Source organism: Epargyreus clarus, unplaced genomic scaffold, assembly GCF_041222505.1.
Source record: "Epargyreus clarus isolate Ecla_fem2 unplaced genomic scaffold, WU_Ecla_fem_2.2 ptg000003l, whole genome shotgun sequence".
NCBI classification, from domain to species: domain Eukaryota; kingdom Metazoa; phylum Arthropoda; class Insecta; order Lepidoptera; family Hesperiidae; genus Epargyreus; species Epargyreus clarus.
Window position 1 is genome coordinate 5,458,967 of NW_027332211.1, and position 23,472 is coordinate 5,482,438.

Sequence of the window (23,472 nt, forward strand, 5' to 3'; positions counted from 1 at the left end):
AAAATATTTTTTTTTCCTTAGGCGGGAATCGAACGAGTTCATTTTGAAAAAAATGACACTTCTATATTATTCCATTATCTGATAGTGTCGCTTATAAGGATCAAATTCTGGGAAGTAATGTTATGTGACAAATTAAAGGAAAAGGATTTTTTTAAAGAAAATACGTATTTTTCCATACATTGGCATACTAATCCTTAAGGATTATACATAACAAATGATTTATGTATAATTCTTTAGAAACAGGCATAAGTCATACCATTGAAGAATTTGTTGGTTAATCAACTAATTATTCGATGTTATGACTATGACATACGGCTTAGTATGAGAAAGTAATAGTTTGGCAAATAAGTTACCGCCGTTTTTAGGATTTTTTTTTAATGAATATAGATAACTGATTAAATAGTAAATTCTTATTGTTTGTTGTATACAACTTTGTTCCAACGTTAAATATGATTTTCTATATCTCTTTTTTTAGTAATCACTCGGATTTGACTCTAAAAAGTAATTCTCGCAAATTGTCAACTTTACATCTTTATTAAACGACACTCCGCCCATAGCAAGTAAATCTATTTTAATGGTCCTAAAAATAACCTTAGCTAAGTCGGACATAAAAATATAGTCGGACATAAATATCGCTCCTCCCGCAACATCTGGTGATTACGACGGTATGCGACCACACATACCGCCGTCCTTCCCGGGGTAGCATACTGGACGGTTCGAGCTCCCACTCTTGCCGCCCGCAACCCCGGAAGCCCCCTTTTAGTCGCCTCTTACGACAGGCAGGGGATACCGTAGCCCTATTCTAGTCCCGGAACTACAGGGACAGGCGGGATTTTAACTGCCAAATTAATATGAAAAAATATGTATTTTCTTAAAATTGAGGCTTTTCCTTTAGTTTTTCATTTATCATTACTTTCCAGATTTGGATCCTTATAAGCAACACTATCAGATAGTGGAATAATATAGAGAGTGCATTTTTTTTCAAAATAAACTCGTTCGATTCCCGGCTAGGGAAAAAGTTATTTTAAAAAAGTAATGATGGAGTTTTAGTTTTTATCAAAATCGGCCTCGTAACTCCTTTCAGCATTTTTCGCTAATCCTTATAGTTTCGGATTTGGCCCTGAATGCCCGTTTTAAAAATTCACCCTGTATACTCTGCGGTAACTATAAGATTCGCACTTGACTCATTTTCTCTAGACGATCGTAAAGATACAAGCAATATGATCCTAAAGGTTATAAATTAGAGCGAACCTCTAGAATTTAATATAAAAGCTACGGTAAAAATGCATGCAGCGTTATCCGAGAGGTCATTAAGCTTAGCACAAACTTTCTAAGAGATCATAATTAAACTTTGACGCAAGCTATCAATGAAGTAAATTGAAATAATCCATGCGATATGTGTATTGCACTTGCACTGTTTGTAGAAACATTTCATATTACGAACAACTTTGTGCTCAAACATCCCACCCGCATCTCCTCTTACGAGTCAGTTTAAACCAGGGTTCCTTAATAAATGCGATAAAGTGGAATACATGAGGTCAATGGTCATATACTCTTATTACTTTTAAGTTTATTATATTTAAATCTAATTACACCTGTGATCAATTTCAAATATAACTGTGTGAACTGTGAACTAAAGTAATAAGCCATTATATCAGGTACCTATTTTATAAATCCTTTAGGTGTATTTGGTAACACTGGAACACAATATTGACAAAACTGACACTATAAAAAAAAGAAAAGCGTGGCGGTGATATTTTTAATGTAAATTCAAATCCTTTGAACAAGTATAAGTGAAGTACATACATTGCTGAAAATCCTAGATAATACTTTATATTATGTGGTTCCACTACCTAGACAGTGAGAGACAAGTTCGTTTGCACTTTGCATTCCAAGCGCAACTTCAGACTTGCCGAATGTTTAGAGCGGTCATAAAGTTTGTAGGGAACAACAGAGTACTCCAGAAACTTAAGAATGAATACGTTTACAATTTTATACTGCTATTCGGTTCAGAGAATAGAAATAAATTCCGGTTAGTAGTCGCTAGCGTTCCGGAGTGTGAAGCTGGGCTCGAGCACCTTCTGATTGAGTGAACCGCTGAACGCAGTAAGGAGAAATAAAACCTTATGTCTCTCTGAAAACTTTATCTCGATGGAATTTTACGGGATGCGTTATGAAACGAAGCGGTAAACAATCAGCATGAAAATGTTTATTCGTTTAAAGTTTAAACGAACAAGTCATTGGTAAACTTCAGGTAAGTTTAATTTTGTAGTCATTTTTTAAAGAGATAATTAAAACAATTACATTTAGGTACATTTTTTTCCATAAATTACTGTTTGAGAGCCATTAAGGTTGGTGTTTCACACAAATCACTCACTTCAGTTTTCAAACTCCTTGGTATTGTTTGATTTTGGAATATACATTTATCGAAACCCTGTTTTAGCTGTATTTTTTTTTACAATATCAACGTCATTTGAAAAATATAATTTATCTATATTAGCGACATGAGATCCGCTAAAACGGCAGCACAAACGATCTAGAATGATGATAAATGAGGACTGCTATCCTAACAATGCGGTAACTGTCAAAACCCACTTTACAGTAACATTATGACTAAGTAGTTTACCGTAGGGATAAGTAACACAATAGTAATAGTAAGTAAGAGATACAAATTGGAATATGTCAAATAGTTATCTAAATTTTTTTGTCATATACTAAGCTATATTTGATTTACTGATTAAACTAACTAACTAAATTTAAAACCATAACTCTCAGTGAATTAGGTAAATTAAAGTATAATTTTCAATTGCGTTCTCTAAACTTTATAAAGTGCACCCTTACTATCTACTTATATTTTCATTACATAAAAAAAAACTATAAAATCTTATCACGCTTAGAGGATAATTTTTTGTAAACCTTAGTACTCATACGTACTTGTATAAAAAACTTCCTTGTAAATTATCACGTTACAACAACAACAACAAATGTTGTAACGTGATAATTTACGCGAAACAACAATACATTAACACATACAACAACAACAAATGTTGTTGTTGTAACGTGTAAATTAGTTTGTACTTAAATAACCTTGTTTTCTGTCTGTATTTGGTATTATGTAATCTTGTTAAATATTTCGCAGAATGTACGTTCAATTAAACTACGCTACGTTTCGATTTTGCTGAAATGTAATTAACTACTAAAATGAAAATATCAGTCTCAATTCAAGAATAAGAGGAGCGCGAGATAATTAAATTCGTTTCAAAAATAATAAGTCTACAGAGCCAGACTGAGTTTATCTACCTATTCGACTATGGGGTAAAACAAATCTACGATAATTGCTGGATATTTATGAGGAAAAAGAGAAAACGGCAGCGCCTGTGAGGAAAAATCACAGCCAGTTTTTAACTTCAATAAAATTAGCAAGTTCCCTTATCTAAATAACGGTGTTCTCTTTGGCGTCTGCTAACGAGACCCTTCGCAGTTAATACTATTCGAGATTGTATGAAGAGTGAAATTGTAATTGAAAAATACGTGGAAATGGGACATCGTAGTTAACTTATTTCTTTTCTAAAAGCCCAACAGGTATCAATACTCGAATAATTGCACGAACAATTTTGTGATAAAATTTTTCATTTGAAGTGGAACTGAAACTCTTTATAATATTTCTGTCAAAACAATTTAGTAAAATCAATGATTCAAAACTCAATGGGAATCTAAATTGCAAAGCGGTTTAAAATTGATGGGCGGCGGATTTGTGCAAAACCGCAAATCCACCAGCCGTCAAATATGTGATCTGTGACTCCGAACTGTATTAAACTAACCGTTAATATCAATTTGTTTGATACTACTCTCTAATATAACTATAATTTTCGTGGGTATTAATTTAATGCATTTTGTAATTAACTCTATTCATACAATAAACTGAGAGCCAGTGGTCATTGATGCCCATTACCGACTATGTAGGAACTACGAATGATAATAACGCATAATAAAATGTAATTTTTAAAAAAATATGTAAGCATTTCACAAGTAAATAAAATAAATATTGCAAGTGAGTGTTATATTTGAGCAATAAGTCTGTTCCCTTTTTGGCTTAAATCTCTTTTACATTTTGTATGTAAATCTCTCGTAACCTATCAAAGGATCGACTAAATACCCTCAAACCTTGTATTCTCACACAACACGAAGACTGTAACAAATAAATTAATCGTGTTACTTGGGCCTTATGCTAACACGCCTCCAGGATGGGCCAACCCTTCCTCTGCCGGTCCGGTTGCGGCGCGATCCGCATAATTAAGTAAGAGGGTTACTATTAAGTATGTAACAGCAATAAAGCGTGGAACGACCACCCAACCGTAAGGGACTTCTACGTAAAAGCAAATTTACCGCTAAATAATTTATAAGCCTTATATCCGTCCCGTATTATATTCGTTTGCGAAAAATATTTATTTTGTCTGCCTCAAAAACTTTGAAGTCAAATTCAATGAGTGGACGCCGTACTTAAAACGTGTTTGGTGCTACGCTCGCGTTTTAACTCAACTCACTGTTCATTTTCCAAACTTTCCACGATTTTCTCCGGTGTAAACTTTCCAAAATAACGGGAAATTCGAACAGCAATTAACTTATCCCTCACCAACTTAGATATAAACGAAGTCCAAAAATTTAATGATGAAACTTACTAATGAAGTGATAATTTTTCGTATCGTATATTATAAACATTAATTGATGAAAATATCACTCCATTCCAAATTGTATTATTGAAATCTTGCTTAAGTTATTTATAAGTGAATATTTACTTAATAAATAACTTGTTGTGCTAGTTCGTATTTATGTGAGGATCAAATCTTGCAAACGCAAACCGATTGAGCTGGAATTTTGCGTACACGTTGGGTTTGGATGACGATGCATGGTTAGAATTGTGACGTCATTCTGAATCTAATATGGCGAATGTCCCAATAGTGCGTACCTCAAAAACCCGTATGGTTAGCAAATGAAAGATTTTTATGTGAAGAATAAACAAAATGAGCTTGTTTTTTTAAACTTTCATTATTTTTTTTAACTTCTCAATCAGATGTATTCAGGAATAAAGCACACTCCTCGGTCTCAAGCTATTATTTTTGTATTGCGAATAAATACCCAATATTTAAGATTAAATCTACAAAATTTAGTTCAATGGCGAAAAATTTAGCTATTCATTACGGAACCATTTTATGCCTCGCTTAGTTAGTCAAATTTCATGGTCATAATCAACATAAATGAGTTATAGCTAATTCTCTTACCTACTTTGTACGGTCATCAAGCTGACCTACATCGCGCAATGCCTGCAAAACAGCTTTATAGTTTCATCGAAGCATAATAACGACCAATAAGTAGAACCACTCTTGTTTTTCTGTTAAATAATAACGTAATTATCGATTGAAGTGACGCTATAAGCTAATGTTTGTTTTTAATATCAAATATAATGTATGGCCAATTTTCGGTGGTCGAACTTTGACCATAATTATAGTTGAAGATTTTAAGAAAACATGAATTTGCATGTTTAAATTTTTATGACTTAATAACACTTAAAGCTTTTCAATGGCTAATAAATACAATCAGTTGATACAAGGAAATAGACTTTGACTTGAGAGGATTTTGACTTTCCCCATTTATAAGTAGACTATTTACATTGTTTCAAATGGAAATACAATATTTGGATACATATATTTTGTTTTGGCACACTTATGTAATAAGTTAATGGGTTTCGCATAGATTGTTCTGGCAAACTTATACGAAGTACACTGCACACGTGACCGGAAGCCGCTCTGTTGTCAGACAATGAACTCCTCGTGTCCACAATTTTACCTCCCACATACATAATAGACGTCATATGTGCGCACGTTTATATTCGCTTTAGTCTCGTGGGCACAACACATCCCGGTGGTCATAAACCATGCCGTAACTGGCGTCATACGTCCGAACCGGTTATTAGCCCCGGACGTTCAGGGCCAGTCCAGTCTCGCCTCCGAAAATTAAATTACTTTGTGTACGTATGCGCTCGCTATGTACGTACGCGTTGCGAAAATTCGTAAATAGCGACGCATTCTGTCGCTCACGTAGAATAGATATTGAAAGTTCAGTTATTTACAGACGAATTATTTTAAACATTCCTGATAAATAAGTCTTTACTAATGAGTGGCGGGAAGAGGTTGGATGGGGACAGCGTAAAATCGGGACTGGTGGAAGTCAAGTGAGAAGACCTACATCCAGCAGTATTATATGAGTAGCAGACGAGCATGCAGTCCATCTGATAGTAAGTGGCTTCTGCCGCCCATGAACTTTTGTAATCAACCCCAGGATAAGATATTCCTACCTGAGCTGGAACGTCTCGAAAAAGTGTATAACCCATACCAGACCCTTCATACCAGAATACAGTAGTTTAACATTACTGTTATGAGGCAGAAATAGGTGTGGCGGTGGTGCCGCCGGAGTCGAACCACAAAGGGTTCTACCACCTTCGAATGGTTCTACCATAATCTTCAAATCGTCAAGAAGAACGTAGAAGCTATAAAATAGCAATAGTAACCTCTCATTTGTCATTTTTAGAAGCCCTTTAGTCCCACAGTTATGTCAAATGTAGTCTTTTATGGCATTCACATCTCTTTTGAACATAAAACATGCCTTAAGCGATCGGTGTGACGTCCATCCGCTTCGGTCGGTATTAGCGGCTAAGCGCCTAGAGCCAGTCGAGTCTCGCCTGTGGAAACTATTCTTCCATATGCGATAGGTATACGGGGTAAAAGTTGCATAATGAGTGCAGGGAAAAATTTATAAAACTTCAAAACAGATATTGCATCTAAATGTTTAGGTCAAAAAGGTGCTTATATTATCTTTGTTATAAAAATATATAGCGTGTGGAATTACTTCCAGGATATAATTAATATTGTAACGAAAATGGCGAATCACTGTGTATGTATATTTCTTTTATGGGTACAAAAAAGCATATTATTATGTTTTTGTATATATTTGTTTCCTCTGGATTTACCAGGATTTATGAAGTAACACGGGCTCAGCCAAGTGTTAATTCAGGTTAATAGTGTCGGGTGTGGTGTGTGTGTAATGTTATGTAAGGTGTCATTATCACTGTCTAATTGAAGAAATTTTCTGACTATTCGACATGTATAATAATAATAATAATTATTATTATTATGTCCCACAAAAGTTATAAAACGTAATTTAATCCACACAACGTGGAACAGCATGGGGATTTTTAGAAAACATTTGTACTGTAACTACAAAAATATTTAAGTAAGCTATTAATATCCAAATTCAGCAAAACAAGAAGAAATACTATGTACGTGCATTTATATTTTAGAGTATTCATTGCAATCCAATTAATTTAAGCCTACTGTACATTAATTGATATTGAATAGAGCCAATTTTGGACTATGCAAATCCCAAGATAATCCATTTAATTGCTTTTAAAATTTTTCGGCTTTAGTAGCGTGCACTGATGTAGTACCTACATAATACATATCTATAACAAGTTAAATGTATCTATCGTGCAAGCGTAAATTATTGCATTCATGTATTCATTTATTAAGCAAAATACATAGCAATCGAATATATTTTACATGCGTATTCTGAAATTTCTACCTACCTACCTACTTAGTATCTAGTATCTAAGTACCTACTTAGAAGCAAAGAACGCATATTTACGGGACTTTTCTTAGACATTACTCAATGAATTACCTTAACAATTCTTATGGTAGTGTGTGTATTTAAATTATTCTAGAGTCCGTTCCATGATACATGTATCTCCTACGTAATGTCCCTTATAAATATCGTATACGTTCAACTTATTTTACGCAAATCTATGACCACTTTCTTAAATCGATGGAATAAAATTACGCAAAGCGCTTATAGATTTGTGGCAGAGGGGAATTGCAAGTGACATAAGATAAAACATATCGAGCGGTCCACAAATCAATATCTACTAGTGACTAGTGTTCACGGGCGTTTGCATATTTTGAAAATGGGGAAAAAATGTGTTATAGTAATTGAAACAAATATTCGAACAACTAAATTTTTTGGGACATCTTCAAACATTTTAAAATACACGACAACAACGATGTTGGCTATCTTTTACGCATTCACAGTGACTCTAATCTGCTAAAATAACCTACGTCAATTTCTATATGTTGTTATAAATTTCGAATACCTATATGTTATCGTTCTATTACCAGGCGGCGTGGCTGCCAGTGGTGGTGCGAAGTTGGACGAGTCTTCGCTTGGAGTACTCAGTCGCGCACTACACATACGCTAGCCGAGGCTTCGAATACGCCGCAGCGTACAGCTTCAACGACGACGCCATGTGCGGCCAACGCACTTATACAACACATTCGGGTGAGTTGATATAACAATAACGAACGCTTAAGGCATAGGTACTTTATGCTAGCTTATATTAGGCATTCAAGCTATATTTTAATGGTGTATAAAATGAAAACGAAGCCGTAAGGCTACAATTACCAAAACATAAGTTACGAAAAGTAATTTATTATATTTAGATACACACTCAAATGAAAACAGTTTATTCTTAAATTAATTAATTCACTTAAGAACACTATTTCATGTGACACAAGCGAAGAACGATTATTTCGATCTTGTTCTTGATGTCTTGGTCGTTTTTAAGAGAAGTATTCGTGCTGATCTGTTTCTTATTTAGTTTACATATTATTAATCAATTTTATACTTTGGCCTACTACAATATATTGCTTAAATTCAATTAATGCCGATGCTTTTCGTACTTCCTTACTCTACCTCAGAAATAATATAAAATGAAGATAGAAAAAAGTAAATATTATAATATTATTTTAAATAACACTGCCATAAAAATACTATGTTCTGTATACATCAGCTCGGCTCCCACCGAATAAAGCGAAATATAAACATCAATACGATTTGACGTGATTTGACATTGAAGGCGGGTCGCGGGCTTTGAAAAGAAAGGCTCAGATATTGTTCTCGGCGATTCGTTTGTTCTAGAAAATTGTGAGAGTTGTTTTAGAAAACATGTCAAATCCAGACTCTGTGTTTACTGTCGTAATATTATTGCTTTATCCGTTAACACAAATAAATTTACTTCCGTATATATATTGGCATTTTTTATGCAGAGTTATTTTATCTTTACTTTTAAGAATAATTAATGTTGGTATTCATTTTCTTATATACCAGTTTTAATTGTGGGCTCATGCTTTTTATAGGGCCAAGAAGACTTATGGAATTGGAAAAAGGGGCGTATGGACAATGAATAATATTGGGGATAGACTTCAAAGTAACATTGTAAAGGTCTTCTCTAATTTAAAGGTTTCTTTTTTAATGAGAAGAGTTCTATTACAATAAAATTTATATAAAACGTAAAGTGGATCAACATTTTAATATCATCGGTATATTTAGATATGTCCGGTAATCAACAGTGAACATCTAATGATGATAGATGAATCATTGATGATGAGAAAACTACCCACGGATAGATGAAGTCTAAACAGATCACTTAATTACCTAATCACGCAAACTATTTAACATACCTATTGGATTATAAATATTAAATAATGTTTTTGTTATTTCATCGTGAATATTCTCCTAATTGTTATTATTTAAGTTGTTTTGATACCGACAATAACCAACCAATAATTGACTCCAATGAACACTGTCGACCTTCAATCGCGTTCAACGTGAAACAAACAGTTCAATTTAGTATTCGGGAGCCGTCACGTAATTACGTGTCACGACCCAGTTTCAGGGGACCTCAGGTGACGTTTAATTGGAAAAAAACCCTTGGATTTTGTTAAAATGCTAAGGTTGTAAGTTGCAAGTTTATTGGCGTTAATTACTACTAGATTTTTACATATTTTAGCTCAAAAGTATAATTGTAATATTGATTTCTTTTATTGCCATGTTTAGCTACCGTATCTACATAATCTATTATGCAATACTTTCTTCTGTCTCAAAAAAATATATATAAATTTGAATTTACTATTTGTATAAATTAATTGAATAAATACAAAAACAGAAACAAAAACCCAATCTCATAGGTAGTCCATTCCATCTTGTGTAGCGTTTCAATCGAGCCGAAGTCCGAATTGGCATTCAAGTCGCGTCGCACATTGTTTGATAGAACGCGCCGGATATTGTTCTCACGGCGCGGGCGTGTCCGGGCGTATTACAAGCCGACCCACTTTCACCGCAACTGTAATAAAAATCCTGAATAATCGCAGGATGTAATTAATTCTTAATAGCGCTTCTGTGCGGGTTCCTTTTAGGAAGGGAAAATCATTGGATTTAATAAAATGAAAGCTGATAATATGATACACGTGTACATTTTATACACGTATATACATTTTATACTACGCGTTAAACATTTAAATGGCTTAAGTACATAAAATCGTGAAAGTTATTATTAAAAGCAGAATGGGAATTTAGATGTGTTCCAATATTTATTTCTGTTTTATTAGTAAATTTTGCCAATATTCTATACTCAGAATTAGGCTTAACTTTAAATAGCTTTGCTAGTTTTTTCTCACAACTGTCAAAATTATACCATACTACGAATGAGCCACGACCAAACAAATCTTATAAAGATATGGGTGAACAGTATTGTATTGTTAGCTACCAAAATGAAAATATTGTTTGTGGATAAAATGTACTGAGGATGAGAATATAGACGTGCAAAATATGTGTAGTGTTAGGCCTTTGCTAACACGATTATGTAATCTAGGTGAAATATCATCAAAGAACGTGTCGGTCACGGGCAGTCTCAACGAGTTCTTCTATCAGCAATGCACGTGGGTTTTGGATTCCAACGTGGAGAGACAACTCTTCATCGACATCTACTCTGAACAGGTATGTTTATTCTTGTGAATATATTTATTCAAACATATTTAATATTTATTCTTGTGAATATACTGGAAACCATTATTTTAAGTGTAAAATACCTGATATAACTAGACTTCAACTACAATTATTTACGATATGCGTAAACTTTTACACTAACGTAACCTAAACACTAATATCTTCATTTTTATTATTCTAGTATGATGACGTGCAATTATTTACGATATGCGTAAACTTTTACACCAACGTAACTTAAACACTAATATCTTCATTTTTACCCGACTGCCAAGGAAGGGTTATGTTTTTCGCGCGTATCTTGTATGTTTGTCTTTCTTTATTTGATCCGATCTAACTAACGGCTGGATGAATTTCAACAGTTAAGGTGTCATTATATTTGTCTCAATGACCCGAGTGTCCTTAGATAGGTGTTAGAAAAAGAAAAACAAAATGGCGGATTTTTGGCGCGAAATAGTAACACATTTAAAAAAAAAGTTAACCGAACCTATCGAGTAGGGTATCAAATGAAAGGAAATTAAACGGAGATAAAAACATATTTGTATATACATAAAACAGCAAGGTGGCTGACTGACTGACTAACTAAATTACTTTTTAATTTTTCAGAAATCAACGTACAGCCTAAACCAAGGACCTTACAGTCCTGTAATTTTGCACATAGGTTCTCTATATAGCGTTAATAAGTACTAAGAATGGCCTTTTGGAAATTCTACCCTTAAGAGGGTAAAATAGGGGAAAACAGTTTTTTTGAAATCCTTTAATTTTGAAGCAAATACTATAAAATTTTGTATTTAGCTTTCTGAATAGGAACAAGGATGCACTAATTTATCCTCCTCCGAGAAATCAACCCCGTAGAGGATAAAATTAGGGTTAAAAGTTCATTTGAACAATCTTAAATTTTGAAGCAAACACTATGAAATTTTGTATCAGGCTTGTTGGATAAAAATAATTAAATTCTACCTCTAACGAGGTAAAATAATGACCGAAACTTTGATTTACTGAAGTTATATAATTTATAGACCGTAAATGGTGGAGTTTTTTGCGAAATAGTAACACGTTTTAAAAATAGTTAACCAAACCTATCGAGTATAGGGTGTCAAAATAAAGGAATTTAAGAGGAGATTACACATACATTACATAATTTATCTTATATATAAAATTCTCGTGTTAGTTACCGTACTCCTCCGAAACGGCTTCACCGATTTTCACCATATTCAGTATGTCTGAGAATCGGCCACTATCTATTTTTTTTTACCCCTAAGTGATAAGAGTTGTTCACCCTTAACATTTTATTATTTATATGGCAACACAACGTTTCCCGGGTCAGCTAGTACATATACATTCGTATATACACATCGGGATGACTGTCTGACTAAATGAGTGAGTTGCTGTGCCAGAGATCAACGCAAAGGGAAACCGCTGAACTTAAGCGTGCTGGAATTTTACACATAGGTTCTTTACATAGCGTAAATGAGCACTACGAGGATAAAATAGGATAATATTGTTTGAACATTTTTTGATTTTGAAGCAGACACCTACTTTGAAACTTTGTTATTGGTTTTCTGGATAAAAATAATGAAATGCCTATTTCACTGCTTTTGGAAATTCTATTTCAGCCTTTTTGGTGCAGTCGGGTTTTTGATTTTTTAAATTAATTACTTGTTATTATTCTAGTATGATGACGTAATAATCAACAACAACATTTGGTTAATGATGGCCAGGGCATTCAGTACCCTGAATACCTTGTAGTATGTCTTTTATTATAGACCTCCACCTAAAACCTGGAATTCCTGCAATAGGAACATACGCTTCGAAAGTGTTATCGTTTTCAGTCATCCTTTAAAACTCAAGTCATTTTAATCTTTTGTATTGTGACTGTACAGTTTTTATTCCATTTTGTTGATTCTCTATTTCAGTTGTTATATTTTTAAACGCCATGCAATGTTTTCATAACTGAAACAAGTTAACGTAGATGTTTTCCAGTGATAAAAAATCCGCATGTAAAAATTCTGTTAGTAACTCAAACACACAATACAATTCAACTTGTTAAAAGTATTTCAGTGAGGTCTAAGCCAAATAAATAACTGAGCTTGTTAAAATATCGTCAAACTCAACTGGGGTCCTGAATGGGAAAAACTGAAAATATTTTCGTAGTTATTTACAGCTTATAGCAGCAGCTACGAGATATGTTTTGGTAACAACACTTTATTATTGAAATCATATTATTAATGTAATTTGAACTTTTTTACTGGCTTAAGATTTATCGTCATAATACTGTCTTTATAATGTGTTTATTTAATGTTATAATTGGAAATATAGAAATTGCGCAGTATTTATTGTATAGCAGTGCTAGGGCTCACTGCTTTTTGTTAGCAATTTTTTTGTTAGCAGTTTTTTTGTTAGCAATGTTGACTTCTCAATTTCAAGTTGAATTTATAGGCATGCTTTTTTTTTGATGTACAATATGACTCCAACCCTTCTCAATACGGAGGAAAGACATGCGTATATAGTAATGAGTTAACATGGTCTGAGCATTGAGCCAATTTATTAAAACGCTTTTATTAGCTTCAGACGTATGTATGTTGGTATGTTGGTATGTTAGTATGTAACGGAATCTTTGAACATGATTTTAACCCCCTTCAAAACGTCGGATTAACTCGAAATTTGGCATACTTATTAAGGACCGATGACAATTCAATATTTTAAACATTAATAGTTTTGTACCATTGTCCTTATCAACATCCTCAGGATTAACGATTTTCGAGGCGAGATTTTTTAATCACCTTCAGCAAAGTTCATCGCAACTTTAGATTGCAAATAATAATTATTGCTATTTAGTTTCAATAGGCGTAATTTATATATCGTGATTTTTAGTTTAGAAAATAATAATGTTATTTCCCTATAACTCAAATGTTCTGAAACATATCTATAATGCCCTCTTGTATAATGATTTTTAGGATTCCGTACTCAAAGGTTAAAACGAAACCCTCTGCGGTCTGTTCGTCTGTCGTTGGGCTTTATCTCTTAAATCGTAATAGATATACACTTGATTTTTTTACAAACGATGAATAATAGTGGTCGCTATAACGAGAAATACTAAAAATTAATAAATAATTATAGTTCAAAAAACTAAAAAACACGCTTTTATGATACAACTAAAAAGTAGAAAATAATTTTCAATCTAAGAATCAATTAAGGAACAGTAAATAGTATAAATGTGGAAAAAGTGTGGGGTGCTTTTCGAACCTGATAAATGGAGCACCCCACACTTTTTCCACAATTATACTATTTACTGGGTTGGGCTTTATCTCTTAAATCGTAATAGATATACACTTGATTTTTTTACAAACGATGAATAATAGTGGTCGCTATAACGAGAAATACTAAAAATTAATAAATAATTATAGTTCAAAAAACTAAAAAACACGCTTTTATGATAAAATCAACTAAAAAGTAGAAAATAATTTTCAATCTAAGAATCAATTAAGGAACAGTAAATAGTATAATTGTGGAAAAAGTGTGGGGTGCTCCATTTATCAGGTTCGAAAAGCACCCCACACTTTTTCCACATTTATACTATTTACTGTTCCTTAATTGATTCTTAGATTGAAAATTATTTTCTACTTTTTAGTTGATTTTATCATAAAAGCGTGTTTTTTAGTTTTTTGAACTATAATTATATTATTCACATTTACTCGTAAGTCACTAAACGTGGTATAAAATAACATGTGTAGCGCGCCCTTCCCTATTTGTGCTTCCTTCCGTATTTTCAAACTTCGCGCGTAATAACTACCAATGAGAGCGCTCCCTGCCCACACTGGCCTTCCACCCGCGCCTCACCCCCTCCCTCTCTCTCTCTCTCGGTGACTAGCAAGTGTGCCGTCACGTTTTAATCTTGATTTTCGAATAAAACCATTTTTGTTAAACCGGACCCCCACACGTGTGTTTTCCTTAGGACAAGTCCTGTAGCTCGTGGAACATCACCCTCCACGAGTGGTCGGGCGCGGGCGCGCACAGCGAGGGCGGGCTGGCGGCGGCGGCGGGCGAGCTGCTGTACACGTTCTGCGCGAGACACAAGAACCACACGTACACGCTGCCGTGGCGGCTCAATACTGTTGTTATAAGGTAAGCACAGATAAGTATAGATGTCTCACCGCCTTGTTATTGAGGGGAGCCGTTAAATGGCATAAATGGCTGACAATGTGTTAGCCATTTAATGGCTGTCATATTGTAATTTACGCGGAACGATGCCGACATGTGCAGTTAAGTGGTGCAAAACCACGAAATCGAAGAAAAGGTGCGCAGAAATATCGTTTCATTCGTAAATGCTCTAAAAACTATTTTTTTTTAGTATTTTTCAAACACGAAAATAGATAACAGTGACCATTTCAATTGTCAAAACTGGTTACATTTTCTTGTTAGGAGTGAGTGCTTTACTAATCTTTAAAATAATGAAGGTAAGGTTAAACGCGTGTTATCGTTAGGATAAGGCCTATAACTCTTGGAACATTACCTTGCTAGAGTGCTAAAGAGCGTGGGGCTACAACAACGAAGGTCTCGCAGCAGCAGTAGACACATTGTTATACATATTCTGCGCAAGATACAAAAACATAATTATGTACTATTATAACTTGGTGGCTAAATACAGACCTGTAATATTTTAGTGTCAATTGCTATAGTTTGATTATTACCATAATATGGTATCGCATGATACTTTAATATATCTCAAGGAATCTTTAAATATTAAAATTGAAGATAAAAGAACATAGCGTGTAGCTGTGATGTTCACGGTCGTTAATTGTTTGTCGTTAATAAATAATTGAAATCTTGTACTATTATCGTTGTCGTGTCATAACCCTGTCAGTCATAGCGGAGACAGACGTTGAACAGAGACGCATAGAAACAGTGACCTAATAACGTAATCTACACATGAGAATATTGCATCCTGCATTGCACAATATGTAGTATATATGTTGCAGGCTAATAGCAAAAGCCAGTATTAATTTATATGCCTAGCCACTACGTATATATGTTGGTATAGTCCGCGAGGTCTAAGCTGAGCTTTGCATTAGTGGGAGTGAACACAAAAGTAGAGTCAGATAAAAAACTTTCAAAAATAAATTTTATCACTTTCAGTTAGGTACATAAGTTGAAGAGGTTTTCTTCTTTTAAAAAAAAGATAGTAAAAAATGTTTTTACAATATGCAATTAAATTAATTAAATAAATTTTGTAGTATTTAAACTCACCATTTTGTTACATTGTACAATTTTATAATAAGAGCTTATCGCGAAATATTTCGTGAAAGTCTAGATAGAATGAGAGCTAAGTCTATGATTTGAAAATTGTAGTACAATGCAGAAAAATGGTGGATTTAATTACTACAAAGTTTATTTTTCTTATTTTTTAATTTTTAATTATTAACTTCACATTTTTTATGAGTTTCAATTTCATGAATTGTACCAAGTATTAACGTTTAATTTTTAGTTAATTAAAAAAATATCTGTTATTTTATTACATTTCAACAAAAAAATATTTTTGATATTTTAAATTATTCGTCACATTCACGTTTATTTATATTGGATGCCATTTTACTAAAAATCGAACACAAAAACAAAATATTAAAAATTAATCAATTCTGCTATCAGTACAGGAAGTGAGGAATATGCACGATTGTCTAAAGGCAGTATAAACCGGTTTAAAAAGACGTTATCTGACTTCTCACCTACACTATCCATGTGCACTCACACAAATGCATAGCTCAGTTTAGACCTCGCGGACTATACATGCCTATATTAAATTATTATTATTGGTTTAATGTTCACCAGCAGATATTCTAAATATTAAGAGTATTGTTTGAAACTAAAGTAACATAATTAGCGACAAATACAATTATTCACAAAGGAAATTTGTAATTTAAATTTATAATATTTCTTTTGTAAAGTTAGTTTGGTGTAACAACTTTCCGCATACGATACTTTTTAAAATTAAAGTAATTAATTTATGGAATGTCGTATTAATTTACCAAATTGTATAAAATAAATAGTATAACCAAAATATACCAAATTGCAAAACCACAAGCATGCCGCCATTGCTAGTTATGTCGACGCTGCGATGCATTTTATAAACTTCGCAACACAACGTCACTAACACACGCCACCAATGTATCGCTCAGAATCACAATTTCCTGGAGCTTTAACTCACTGTAAATAATTTCGGGGAGCGGAGGAAACACTTTTGTATTTCCTATTTGGTAAATTATTTATGAATGGCCCCCGGCCTAATACCGCTCGCCCGCACCAAATAGGTGAAAGCGCATGCCTTTATAGGTGGCCCGAGTATTTTCTCGGCACAAACATCTTTTTTCTTTGTACATATTAGATAGAAACCCGTAAGCGGTACGTGGCGAGTTTTCGAAACGACATCTTTACTCGTAAATCCTGAATAACGATGTGTGAAAACATACCTTTGTCGATGAATCTGGAATTTCGAACGGTGACTTTCTTTACATAATGCACAAAAGTGCCTCTTAGAATATTTATTCGCTCTACAAATGTCAGACTACTCGCTACTAAGAGGCTCTTTTATAAGGAGTATTGGTATATACATTTGTTACTTTAGTATTTCTTGGGGTTTTAACGTTGGAATAGTATCTTTTTGTATACGAAGGATTCTAGCGTTCGTAATGGCACAGCATATATATTTTTAACTAGGCGGACAGTGAACCTCGTGTATAAGTAATCGGAGTTATGTACATTGATTATGTATAATAATTATTTTTACTTATTTACTATTTTTACTTATTTATTTTACTTTAATATCATTTTGACTTAATGTAACTGTGTAAAGGTTGTAGACTGTAGTTCCGGCGGCACCACAGCTATACCTATATTTACCCAATAACAATAGTGTTAAGCGCTGCTGAATAATAGTTTGAAGGGTGTGGTATGGGAGATATACTTTTCCGAGGCGTTCAGGGATAGCGGCGCATCTCTGGCCCACCTCAGATAGGAATATTATCCTATCTAGGGTTGATTACAGATGTCTATGATCTAGATGTCCATGGGAGGCAGTAGCCATTTACAATCAGGTGGACTGCATGCTCGTCTGCTATTCCTATATGATAAAAAAAACTATTTATAGTTTGTGGATATATAAGGAGTGTGTTGGTGCAGCAGTGATAGCCAAGTGGTTAAGAAACTCGGCCTCTCGATCGAATTCCAGGCACGCACCTCTGATTTTTCAAAGTTATGTGCGTATTAGAAATTAATTATCACTTGCTAAACGGTAAAGGAAAAACATCGTGAGGAAACCTGGATACCTGAGAGATTTAAAAAAAAAACAATCTCAAAGGTATGTGAAGTCTACCAATACGCACTTGGCCAGCGCGGTGGACTATGGTCTAATCCTTCTCATTCTGAGAGGAGTCCCGTGCCCAGCATTGTGACAGTGGGATGTTGTTGACGATGCTGTGTTGGCGCAGGTTGGTGGCGTTGTCGCGCGTGCAGCCGCTGTACAGCGTGCGCTGGCGCTCGCAGGTGGTGCGCGCCAACACGCGGCTCGGCCCGCCCACGCCCGCGCCCGCCGCCGCCGCCGCCGCGCACCGCCTCGCCCCACACCAAGCCCTCTCCCTCCCTCTCACCTCCTACCACTCTCTCCCTCTCACTCCACACCTCGTACCTCATCTGCTCTCCTGTCTCACTCTCCACTTCGCCCGTTTAACAGCTACCGTCGCTCTCGTCGCATCTCATGCGGCGATAGGAATCGTAACCAACGCAGTACTGGTACCCTATAGCCTGGAATTATAGGAAGGTACTTACGTCACCATCCAGATTGTTACCCAACGCTGTATTCTCAACTGACACATGTATACAATCCACAGACACGTATATTTGTTCTACCTACAGTATACAGTAATGTGCGTATTTAATGAGTAACCCACAATACAAAATATATAGATAGTTTACATTCACGAGTGTTTGTAAATACTCCACTATACTTAAATACAATATGTATCTGAAATCAATACAATTGTCACAGCTCAAATGTAAACTTCATCAGAACACTTAAATAAATAAACAAGTTAAATTACATGATTATAAAATTATTATTTACCAAATCTAAGATAGTTTCACTTCGTTATATATAAGTTAGGCATGTACAGAATAAACTTGCTGCTAATGCAATATACAATTCAGCTGCGACATTATGTATTCCTACTGACCATGTCGCTCACTAAAGAGTCCTAAAAACACTTCACCTATGTGAATCGCTAAAATGGAGTTGTATTAATAATCAACTGGATCACCAAAAAATATTTTTGTAGTGTGTACAGTCAACAAAACATAAAACAGTGAAACAAAAACAATAACAGTGAAAAGTGAAATGATGAATAGTGTTTCGGTTTGCTGGCAACGCGTTGAATGGAAAATGATATTGGGCATTGTTTTGTGTGCAGCATAATAAAATGTAAAGAACAATTTTGTATTGAATTATGTATAAGGCCTGCAAAATAGTACGAGTATAATGATAAAGTGTAATGAAAACTTTTTATAGGTAATGACTTCGTGTGTGAAAGGACTAAAGTGTAGCAAATGTGAAACGGAAATGAGCAAATTAATAATACAATATTGTATTTCACTTTATGCATATTGCATGCCACGAGGGCGTGTAAGTCTTATATGTGTTGTAAAGTGTATCTGTACAAGTGTCGAAGTGTGCCTGAGTCCTAAGCGTGTACGGTTACTGTACACACACTAGGGCATCGTATGTATACACGATCCAATACAAATAAAGTCCACGCGCTTTTGTGAATTGCAACATCTTAGTAGAACAATGAGTGTTTGTAGAAAAAAAAACGAACTATATCAAGAAATGTTATTATGGAAATGAAAACACGATTATACGTATAAGTACCTTTTGTGACATAGTTTGCCGCATGCTTATAATCCTTTCGAAATTAGTTTTTTTGGCAGCCAGGTGAGATTTTGTATAGTTTAAATCGGGTAGTTCTCTTCTATTTGCCATTAATCTTAGTTAATGTAATCGTAATATTATGCATAATTCTTGAAGGAAATAAAAATTATCTATATTTAGTTTCAATTTAATTATTATTGCCATAAAACTTACTTATTTCCAAATTTCATAAAAACACCATTTGAAAAATCTCATTAGGTTAATAAAAATAGAAGTCACTATAGATAGGTTAATAAATAACTAAACGAACATGCGATCACAGACTGAATAATACTCGCTTGTTCCGGTAAGAAACTAATTGTAAATTTGTAAGTAAAGACTGGTGGTAACAGCGAATAGGATTGTTCTCAAATTATATAATTTCAAATTAAATCATTGATAATATCGACATGATATCTCAATAATTTACAGTAATGTTATATTTTATAACATAACACGCAAATTTCTCATTCTCAAGCTCTACAATCGTATAAAAAGAAAATAAACATATAAAAAGGAAAGGCTTTTTTGCAAACGAGAAAAACATGAAGTGTTGTAGGTACTTGCTTGATTTACTCGCAGAGATTTCGTGAGTGCTCCCGCTGGGATGTTAATGGGTGTTTTTACTGAAAAATAGATAGGTGTATGTGTACGGTAAAGCTACGTTATAAAATGGTAGAAAATCATTTCGCGAACTCAAACGAGAATGTAGAACAAGTATTATAATATCGTGTCAATTAGATTTGTAATGTTTCTTTGTTTCCTGTTTTTATTTGTTTCACGACCATAGATAATAATTATGTATATATTTATGTACTGACACATAACTGTACTAGATAATAAATGTCAAACATTAGGACTAAACTTTAAGGTACTCATAAATAGGCTAAATCTCACCCTTGTACTAAATTAAAATTGTTTAGTTTATATTAAGAACAAATTAATTTATTAAAACGTGTATTGGACAAAAGCAAAGAAAACAGTTTAGCTTCAAATTTATTAAATTTATTGTAACGCTCAATAACTTTGTCTTAATTAATAAGAGTAAATATTTTTAGGATTGCCACTATTTTATCAAAATGAATATTTTTCTATTTTATGGTAGGCCGCATTATTCTGATAGAAACTGATTATAAAAAAAATCAAAAACCTCTATTTAATTTGAATAGCAACATTATGAGCTACCGTGACTAAAAATATTTCCGGTACACACGCTATTAACCCTTTATGATTTCAAACCATATTATCTATATAAATGAGTCATATTTTAGACGTTACAATCAGATAATGGAAATAAAATATTGGCAATTCCAATAAGCACAAATAGGCACAATTATGCAATCAATGTCAAAAATTTTAAATAGTCGAAATATTTCCGTGTATCTATTTAAATTATTAAAGATAAATTGTACTTTCATTTCATTCAACTTCAACAACATTAACGCGATAGTATAATGAAACATGTTAAATTGAATATTATCTATTTCGACAAGCCAACACGACAATAACGGCCGTTTTGTTTAATAAAACTTAGGTATATATTTCATTATGTTACTGTCACAGATCTTGTGTAACCTAAACAAATTACAGTTGGCGGGAAAACCCAACCCAATTATCTATTATATCCACAGAATATCATACTCACAAATACATAATAAAACAACACGTACATAGTACCGTAATGTTACGTGTTACGTGTAACTGTCACGCACACGCCAATTAAAGTCAAGTTATTATAAGTTGAGAGATGAGACCAACTGTACTAAAATTAAATAATGAAGTATATATTATGTCAACTAGTGTTCTCACACATCGAAACTTACGTGTGTTACACAAAGTTGCAAGTGAGACAGTGCAATATAATCTAATAGAATTATGCGTCCATTGATATCGTTGACATTGCCGTGTCGGCGTCGTGGCGCCCTAATGAGAGAGCTCTTAAGTTTAGAGTTTGACACTTGAATCTCAGATATATTTGCTGTGTTATCGGTATTTGGTAAAGGAAAAAATCGCAAGGAAATTATATTTCTAAGAACACAATGTTTGAAATGTACCAATCCGTACTTAGCTAGCTTTGTGGACTATGGCCTACACGTTTCTTATCCTAAGCGGAGCGCGAGCCCAGTAGTGGGACGATAATGGTTAATAATTATTTGTCTGTATCTTCGGTTATCCACAATATGTTTTGGAAATCGACACCTGTAATCAGTTTATTAGGATTAAAGTGAAACTTGTTATTGTCGTTGTAAATTATTTTTTGTGATGTTGTATGCTTTTGTCTTATTTCGAATCTGTGTAGATTCCTGTTTATTGCGCCTTGTGAAACATTCAACATCATGTCACGTAGCATAGTAGATGTCGCGGACAAAGTAAAAAATAGACTCCTAAAGTACGATACAATTTTTTGGTATTATAAAATAATAAATAGATCTTGTATAAATTAAATAGCGTGCTCTGCCCTCGCATCTTGCGGTGAGTACAGTCTTATATTTATAAGGAAATATTTACTTTTAGGAGTCTATTTAGTTGCTTCATCTATGTAGATGTAAATAGATACCTAACTAGGTAATAGACAACAATGTAAGATTTAACTAATTCAATAATGTTTGTTACACTGAAATAGATAAAATCAAACGAACTGTTGTATTATTTGTACCTATTCACTACATAATAATATTTTTTTAATACCCCACATTTAAAACAAATGGACTAAATAGAATAGTTTGTACAAGTCTGTAATAGATGTCTTACTGAGTATTTTGATATTGATATAAACTCTTTGTAATATAACGGCAAGGGATTTTAATTAAACATTTTCATTAGGAATAAGATAAATTTCTCTTATAACAGCAAAACCTTAATACTGCACAAACTTACCAGAAAACTAATATCGCGGAAAAGATTTATCAGTTCGATCAAGGCAGTTTGAAACTTTTCATCTGAAATGTTCGAGTCTGCCGTTTCCTTAACTTCCGCTACTATCCTTTGAGGTTTCTAAGGCGGAAACTTCCTTTTTTACGATAGGTTCTCAACTGAAAGTGCTTTTATTTTTCTCTGCACTTTACGTTCCACTATTACAAGCAAGTTTCTGCCCCGAGATTTATTTCAAATTTAAAATTTTCCGTGTTTGCGTAAGTTGAAAATCAAATACTTTTACAAGAACTCCGGGATAACTTCTTGGCACCGGTCGACGAATGTTTGAATGAAAGTTGTAAGTACTTTAAATAGTATCTCGAATAAGATTTTGGTGTAATCTGTATCCTCGTTGCGAAAAATACGTGAAATTGTTTTCAGACTTAAAAACAAGAAACAAATTTGGCCTATTACAATGTACCAACCGTATAACAGAGGCTAATAATATGTTTAAATGACTTCAAAACAGGAGTTTCTGTTTTCGACTGTATATATTTTTATATATCCAAGATTTTCTCAAAGTCTACTGATGTCTTTATAATAGGGTTTTCGTTATACATAGTAGAGATAGCAAATGGAAGTCCAACTATAATTATACCACCTATCCATAATCATCAATGTAAAATAATATGATGAGAAACACAACAGAAACATCTATCAATAAAAAAATATTCTAAGTTTATTAAGTCAAACATATTTTGTAGGAAAACATCATCTTT

The 23,472-nt window shown here is 33.7% G+C and overlaps 1 protein-coding gene across 1 annotated transcript in view; it reads left to right on the forward strand.

Annotated features, from left to right (window-relative positions):
- LOC140751046 (uncharacterized) overlaps positions 1-20,970 on the forward strand; it is a 49,766-nt gene extending 28,796 nt beyond the window's left edge. The window contains exons 13-16 of the mRNA XM_073084867.1: positions 8,226-8,385; positions 10,757-10,881; positions 14,843-15,012; positions 18,369-20,970. Of these exons, the coding sequence (XP_072940968.1) occupies positions 8,226-8,385; positions 10,757-10,881; positions 14,843-15,012; positions 18,369-18,693 (780 nt within the window). The 3' untranslated portion in view covers positions 18,694-20,970. The remainder of the gene's footprint in view (positions 1-8,225; positions 8,386-10,756; positions 10,882-14,842; positions 15,013-18,368) is intronic.
- The last annotated feature ends 2,502 nt before the right edge of the window (positions 20,971-23,472 follow it).